This window comes from Salvelinus sp. IW2-2015, unplaced genomic scaffold (assembly GCF_002910315.2).
Source record: "Salvelinus sp. IW2-2015 unplaced genomic scaffold, ASM291031v2 Un_scaffold2213, whole genome shotgun sequence".
Taxonomy (NCBI): domain Eukaryota; kingdom Metazoa; phylum Chordata; class Actinopteri; order Salmoniformes; family Salmonidae; genus Salvelinus; species Salvelinus sp. IW2-2015.
This window is the reverse complement of record NW_019943543.1, coordinates 105227-113897: the sequence shown is the minus strand read 5'-3', so window position 1 is coordinate 113897 and position 8671 is coordinate 105227. Positions and strand designations below refer to the sequence as shown.

The 8671-nt window shown below is 43.5% G+C and overlaps 1 protein-coding gene across 1 annotated transcript in view; it reads left to right on the top strand.

Moving 5' to 3' along the window:
* The first annotated feature begins 1107 nt into the window (after window positions 1-1107).
* The window catches only part of LOC112073299 (anoctamin-3-like), a 71446-nt gene continuing 63882 nt past the window's right edge, over window positions 1108-8671 (top strand). Inside the window, 1 exon segment of the mRNA XM_070440096.1 lies at window positions 1108-1260. Coding sequence (XP_070296197.1) covers window positions 1108-1260 — 153 coding nt within the window.

Here is an 8671-nt window from a genome sequence, read left to right as displayed (position 1 = left end):
TCTAGGAACAACAACGGCTCAGCCGTGAAGTGGTAGGCCACACAAGCTCACAGAACGGGACCGGCGAGTGCTGAAGCGTGTGAAAATCATCTGTCCWRGGTTGTAACACTCACTACAGAGTTCCAAACTGCCTCTGGAAGCAACGTCAACACAATAACTGTTCGTCGGGAGCTTCATGAAATGGGTTTCCATGGCCGAGCAGCCGCTCACAAGCCTAACATCACCATGCGCAATGACAAACGTCGGCTGGAGTGGTGTAAAGCTCGCCGCCAACGGACTCTGGAGCAGTGGAAACGCATTCTCTGGCAGACATGGCTGTCAATGTTAAGGGTCTGGTGTTATTTTAACCAACAGCCACACTGTCCTACATTTGAATTGTGCATTCTGGTAGTCCGACGGACAAATCTGGGTTTGGCGAATGCCAGGAGAACGCTACCTGCCCAAATTCATAGTGCCAACTGTACATTTTGGTGGAGGAGGAATAATGGTCTGGGGCTGTTTTTCATGGTTCGGACCCCTTAGTTCCAGTGAAGAGAAATGTTAACTCTACAGCATACAATGACATTCTAGATGATTCTGTGCTTCCAACTTTGGGGCAAATTTGGGGGCGGCCGTTTCCTGTTTCAGCATGACAATGCCCCCCGTGCACTAAGTGAGGTCCATACAGAAATGGTTTGTCAAGATTGGTGTGGAAGAACTTGACTGGACTGCACAGAGCCCTGACCTCAACCCCATCAAACACCTTTGGGATGAATTGGAACACCGACTGCGAGCCAGGCCTAATCGGGTCTGCAGCAATGTTCCAACATCTAGTGGAAAGCCTTCCCAGAAGAGTGGAGGCTGTTATAGCAGCAAAGGAGGGACCAACTCCATATTAATGACTTCCCAGAATAGTGGAGGCTGTTATAGCAGCAAAGGGGGGACCAACTCCATATTAATGCCTTCCCAGAAGAGTGGAGGCTGTTATAGCAGCAAAGGAGGGACCAACTCCATATTAATGCCCATGATTTTAGAATTACATGTTCAACGTTCAGTTGTCCACATATTTTTGGTCATGTAGTGTATATTGATGGTCCACTTTCTACACTGTATTTGCTACTGTTTATCATGGACCGTTTCCTGTTTATCATGGACCGTTTCCTGTTTATCATGYACCGTTTCCTGTTTATCATGYACCGTTTCCTGTTTATCATGYACCGTTTCCTGTTTATCATGGACCGTTTCCTGTTTATCATGGACCGTTTCCTGTTTATCATATCAGTACTTAATCCACTGAATAGACTGGTACTTACTTCACCATCATGTGAGATTTGTTTATGACGATGATAAAATGTGATAATGATTTTATTCATGGTTAGCTCTGGCAGATTGTAAAATACAATATGTTGCGCCGGTATAAAAAAAAAAAACAGGCAGATTTTTTTCAGTGGTTCCAATGGTTCCTTAATTAACCGTATACCCGTTTAAACTTGCCCTTACCTCAAGCCCCGTAAAACCTAACCCTTACCTTAACCTTTGACTTTGCCGGTTGAGTATCCACTACCTAAAAATAAAAAATAAAAATAAAAACACTTATTTTTATTTTCATAGTGACAGTGTCATTGCTTACACATGTTATTGATTGGAAATGATTGTGATACAGTTTTAGGTGGTGTTGTGTGTAAAGCGGTGGCTGTTTGAACGCTAGCACCACTGTGAGAACCAAGCAGCGGCGTGGTGAGCAACACACCACATTAAGTCACAATGGATAAGACTCATGTCACCGCTGTAAAGAGAAGACAAATCATTCTCCTCTGATAAGGAAATCTGTAGCCGTGGCAGAATTCACTCAAATACCATTCACATGCAAATGAGCAGTTTAGCATGACTCAGAAGTCCCTGCATGCATCCCCAATTCACCTGCATAGTGCACTGCCTTTGAACCACTATAAGGAATAGGTTGCCGTTTGGGACGGGAGGCTGTCTATTCTGAGGCACGATCCAGCAGGGAAAATACACTCTGGCGCCAGATCTGTTTGTGCTGTCAGGTCTGGGACAAGGCTAGTTAGTGCGACATACGAATCGTGTTGCGCGAACACATTTTTACGCCGTCATAACATAAGTCCTGTAAGATGATAATTAGTGGTCTGTACAGTCTGTTCCGTAATGACTGGATCATGGAGTACTATTAGAATGGGTATCCCCATTCAAGTCCCATGTCATTATATCTCTATGGGTTAGGTCCTGTGTGTAATGCATGTAGAACCCTGGTCTTAGTCACGATGGGTCATTTTAACACCTTTRYGGAATGTGGGGTGGCAGGTAGCCTAGTGGTTAGAGCATTGGGACTAGTAACCGAAAAGGTTGCGAGATTGAATCCCAGAGTTGACAAGGTAAGAAATATGTKATTCTGCCCCTGAACAAGGCATTTAACACACTGTTCCTAGGCCGTCATTGAAAATAAGAATTTGTTCTTAACTGKCTTGCCTAGTTAAATTAAGGTCAAATAAAAATGTGTTGACTATCTTTGACAGAGGAATGGGAACACTGATATCAATGAAAGACTACAGACATCAATGATGTGAGAATCAATCTTCTAAACACATTTATAAATCCAACGTTTTTTTTTTAAAGAAACAGTGCCACTGGCCGCCCCACCACCGTTGTTCCTGTTTTTGTGGTACGAGCTGAGGAGCTTTGTGCAGCGTCGTAAAACAACAATGTGTAGTACATATGGTGCTTGATGTCAGAGGGGGAAAACAGTGTTGGGTTTCTGCAGTAACTTCTTTACTGTTGTAGTATTGCAAACAGACATGGCTGATTCACCATGAAGGATTCCAGCGTTAACTAGGAACTGTAATGGTGTGGCGTTAAGTAGGAACTGTAATGGTGTAGCGTTAAGTAGGAACTGTAATGGTGTGGCGTTAAGTAGGAACTTTAATGGTGTGGCGTTAAGTAGGAACCTGGCTGTAATGGTGTGGCGTTAAGTAGGAACTGTAATGGTGTAAGGCGTGTAAGTAGGAACTGTAATGGTGTGGCGTTAAAGTAGGAACTGTAATGGTGGGCGTTAAGTAGGACTGTAATGGTGTAGCGTTAAGTAGGAACTGCTGTAATGGTGTACGCGTTAAGTAGGAATGCTGTAATGGTGGCGTTAAGTAGGAACTGTAATGGTGTGGCGTAGTAGGAACTGTAATGGTGTGGCGTTAAGTAGGAATGTAATGGTGTGGCGTTAAGTAGGAACTGTAATGGTGTAGCGTTAAGTAGGAACTGCTGTAATGGTGTAGCGTTAAGTAGACTCGCTGTACTGGTGTAGCGTTAAGTAGGAACTCCTGTACTGGTGTAGCGTTAAGTAGGAACTCCTGTACTGGTGTAGCGTTAAGTAGGAACTCCTGTACTGGTGTAGCGTTAAGTAGGAACTCCTGTACTGGTGTAGCGTTAAGTAGGAACTCCTGTACTGGTGTAGCGTTAAGTAGGAACTCCTGTACTGGTGTAAGCGTTAAGTAGGAACTGCTGTAATGGTGTAGCGTTAAGTAGGAACTGCTGTAATGGTGTAAGCGTTAAGTAGGAACTGCTGTAATGGTGTAGTGTTCAAGTAAAGGCAACTGTATGGTGTAGCGTTAAGTAGGAACTGTAATGGTGTACAGTATTTGGCTTGGTTTGACATGATGCTACTCTTCCCATATCAGACAACAATCTGGGGTGATGTGCCTTGAATCTGGAAAACTAGACTAACTAGCATAATGATGATGATGATTATAATAATGATGATGATGATGCCGATACTCTGACACTGCAATAACAATCACATAAAGCAGCAAGGGTTGACTTTCAACCCATTCTCTAGGGCGCTAACCCTAGTTAATAATGACACAAGCCACTCTCTGGGGAGATAACCCAAGTTAATAATAATGACACTATCCACTTTTCATTCTCTCTTGATTTTTAACATGGTCGTTAGCATTAGGTTCGCCAGACAATTTCTTTGCATCTCAACGCAAGAGGCGTGCGTCACTGCAGTCCTTGGTTCGAATCCAGGCTGCATCACATCCGGCCGTGATTGGGAGTCCCATAGGGTGGCGCACAATTGGCCGAGCGTCGTTCGGGTTTGGCCAGGGTAGGCCGTCATTTGTAAATAAGAATTTGTTCTTAACTGACTTGCCTAGTTAAATAAAGGTTAAATTTGCCCAGAACTAGCTCAATATCTAGCAGTCGGATAAGAACAAGACTACAGCATCCATAAAGTCACCATTAGACTTGACACCTTTCAGACTGTTGTTAGGGGCAACAGTTTTGATTACATTTATAATTTATCGTGCTCATTTTTGTACATTAAGAACAAACGATGTACTACTTTTTTGTAACATTTCTGACGATGCTAACATATTTTTTTKGCCGGATCTCAGAGTTCTAACACCGGGTCGGTTGCTCGGCAACAACACAGCTGCTTGCACCAGGCTGCCAGTCATAAGAAGTGTATATGCGAACAAACCTAGGCTCCTTGTAGATAGCTAGCTATATGGTGGTGTTCAAGCTGAGGTTAATCAAGAAATGCAAAAGCAGATATTTTGATTAGCTAGGTAGCTAATGTTACCAAGCTTGTACAAAGTCCAGCAGCTAGCCTCTAGCTAACTAACGAACAGGCAAATAAAGGTAGCTAGCCAAATGAATGTGCTTTTGATTAGCTAGGTAGCTAACATAACATTATACCAGTAAGATGAGTGCTAACTTTGTCTATGTAGCTAACCAACAAACAAGGAAAGCTAGCTAGCTATATTTTGCTAAGTAAAATTTTTTATATAAGGAAGTCAAAGTGTAAACTGCTGTAAACCCTGTAATCGGGGACACAAATATGCACAAATAAGATGGTTAAAGTCCTTGGCTGCTATGATAGCCAGTTAACTACAGTTGAAGTCAGAAGTTTACATACACCTTAGCCAAATACATTTACACTCCGTTTTTCACAATTCCTGACATTCAATCCTAGTAAAAATTCCCTGTCTTAGGTCAGTTAGGATCACCACTTTATTTTAAGAATGTGAAATGTCAGAATAATTAGTAGAGAGAATGATTTATTTCAGKTTTTATTTCTTTCATCACATTCCCAGTGGGTCAGAAGTTTACATACACTTAATTAGTACATGGTAGCATTGCCTTTTAATTGTTTAACTTGGGTCAAACGTTTCGGATAGCCTTCTACAAGCTTCCCACAATACGTTGGGTGAATTTTGGCCCATTCCTCCTGACAGAGCTGGTGTAACTGAGTCAGGTTTGCAGGCCTCCTTTCTCACACACGCTTTTTCAGTTATGCCCACACATTTTCTATAGGATTGAGGTCAGGGCTTTGTGATGGCCACTCCAATACCTAGACTTTGTTGTCCTTAAGCCATTTTTCACAACTTTGGAAGTATGCTTGGGGTCATTCTCCATTTGGAAGACCCATTTGTGACCAAGCTTTAACTTCCTGACTGATGTCTTGAGATGTTGCTTCAATATATCCACATTCATTTTCCTGGCTCATGATGCCATCTATTTTGTGAAGTGCACCAGTCCCTCCTGCAGCAAAGCACCCCCACAACATGATGCTGCCTCCCCCGTGCTTCACGGTTGGGATGGTGTTCTTCGGCTTGCAAGCATCCCCCTTTTCCTCCAACATAATGATGTCATTATGGCCTAACAGTTCTATTTTTGTTTCATCAGACCAGAGGACATTTCTCCAAAAAGTATGATCTTTGTCCCATGTGCAGTTGCAAACCGTAGTCTGGCTTTTTTATGGCGGTTTTGGAGCAGTGGCTTCTTCCTTGCTGAGCGGCCTTTCAGGTTATGTCGATATAGGACTCGTTTTACTGTGGATATAGATACTTTTGTACCTGTTTTCTCCAGCATCTTCACAAGGTCCCTTGCTGTTGTTCTGGGATTGATTTGCACTTTTCGCACCAAAGTACGTTCATCTCTAGGAGACAGAATGCATCTCCTTCCTGAGCGGTATGATGGCTGCGTGGTCCCATGGTGTTTCTACTTGCGTACTATTGTTTGTACAGATGAACACGGTACCTTCAGGTGTTTGGAAATTGCTCCCAAGGATGAACCAGACTTGTGGAGATCTACAATTTTCTTTCTGAGGTCTAGGCTTATTTCTTTTGATTTCCCCATGATGTCAAGCAAAGAGGCACTGAGTTTAATAATGATTTCAGATGATAAGATGATTTCAGACAGGAAAAACACTGCAGTTAGCTACACTACATTTCCTCGACTAAGAAAAACCACAACACAAACCAAATTGCTTTATTTTTATGTAACCTTTATTTAACTAGACAAGTCAGTAAAGAACAAATTCTTATTTACAATGACGGCCTACCAAAAGGCCTCCTGTGGGGACGGGGGCTGGGATTTWAAAAAATTATAAAAGAAAAATATAAATTTAGGACAAAACACACATCACGACAAGAGAGACAACACAACACTACATAAAGAGAGACCTAAGACGACAACATAGCAAGGCAGCAACACATGACAACACACCATGGTAGCAACACAACATGATAACAACATGGTAGCAACACATGGTAGCAGCGCAAAACATGGTACAAACATTATTGGGCACAGACAACAGCACAAAGGGCAAGAAGGTAGAGACAACAATACATCACGCAAAGCAGCCACAACTCTCAGTAAGAGTGTCCATTATTGAGTCTTTGAATGAAGAGATGGAGATAAAACTGTCCAGTTTCAGTGTTTGTTGCAGCTCGTTCCAGTCGCTAGCTGCAGCGAACTGAAAAGAGGAGCGACCCAGGGATGTGTGTGCTTTGGGGACCTTTAACAGAATGCGACTGGCAGAACGGGTGTTGTATGTGGAGGATGAGGGCTGCAGTAGATATCTCAGATAGTGGGGAGTGAGGCATAAGAGGGTTTTATAAATAAGCTTCAACCAGTTGGTCTTGCGACGGGTATACAGAGATGAGCAGTTTACAGAGGCGTATAGAGTGCAGTGATGTGTCCTATAAGGAGCCATGGTGGCAAATCTGATGGCCGAATGGTAAAGAACATCTAGCCGCTCGAGAGCACCCTTACCTGCCGATCTATAAATGATGTCTCTGTAATCTAGCATGGGTAGGATGGTCATCTGAATCAGGGTTTGTTTGGCAGCTGGGGTGAAAGAGGAACGATTACGATAGAGAAAACCAAGTCTAGATTTAACTTTAGCCTGCAGCTTTGATATGTGCTGAGAGAAGGACAGTGTACCGTCTAGCGTCTACCGTCACACGGAACCCAAACCGGCTGCGCGCGTGCGCTATCGTGCATAAATTTATTTTGTCCCCCTACACCAAACGCGATCACGACACGCAGGTAAAAATATCAAAACAAACTCTGAACCAATMACATTAATTTGGGGACAGGTCGAAAAGCATTAAACATGTACGGCAATTTAGCTAGTTAGCTTGCACTTGCTAGCTAACATTAATTTGTCCTATTTAGCTACCTTGCTGTTGCTAGCTAATTTGTCCTGGGATATAAACATTGAGTTGTTATTTTACCTGAAATGCACAAGGACCTCTACTCCGACAATTAATCCACACATAAAACGGCCAACCGAATCGTTTCTAGTCATCTCTCCTCCTTCCAGGCTTTTTCATCGTTTCATTTATATGYTGATCGCATCTAAACTTTCAATTGTACTACCACGACTACCGGCAAAKCAGTTCGTCTTTCAATCACCCGTGTGGGTATAACCAATGAGGAGATGGCACTTAGGTACCTGCTTCTATAAACCAATGAGGATATGGGAGAGGCAGGGCTTGCAGCGCGATCTGCGTCAGAAATAGGAATGACTTCTATTTTAGCCTGCAGACGCTCGTTGGCGCAATAATTGAATAACATGGATTTCAACATTTATTTTGCGACGCTCGCGCACGCGACGTGTCCGGTCTGGTCAGCATGTTAGCAGCATGAAATACCATGACATCATAACATGACGACATAACATGACATCCAAACATTAAGAATACAAATACTGTCCTGACCTTTTACTGATCATCCTGTCTCTGTCTGTCTGTCTGTCTGTCTGTCTGTCTGTCTGTCTGTCTGTCTGTCTGTCTGTCTGTCTGTCTGTCTGTCTGTCTGTCTGTCTGTCTGTCTGTCGTCTAGTGTCCTGACCTGTTACTGACAATCTCCTCTGTCTGTCTGTCTGTCTGTCATGTCTGTCTGTCTGTCTGTCCGTCCTTTGACCTTTTACTCATCATCCTGGATCTGTCTGTCTGTATCTGTCTTGCTCCTGACCTTTTACTGCATCATCCTGATCTGATCGCCAGATACATACCACCCTTGCATAAACCACTGCTGGCTGCTCTGAAGCTAAAGGCCAGGGTGTGGTCCTGCCGTCAGTCCACTGGATGGGAGACCAGGTGCTACCTGGAAGTGGTGTTGGAGGCCAAGAGGAGGCCACTCTTTCCTCTGGTCTAAACAAAGATCCCAATGTACCCCAGGGCCAGTGATTGGGACACTGCCTCTGTGTAGGGTGGCCGTCGTGTCGGATGGGACGTTTAAACGGGTGTCCTACTCTCTGAGTCATTAAAGATCCCATTGCACTTATCCTAAAGAGTACGGGTGCTTAACCCCGGTGTCCTGGCTAAATTCCCAATCTGTGCCCTCAACCATCACGCGTCACCTAATAATCCCCAGTTTACAATTGGCTCAT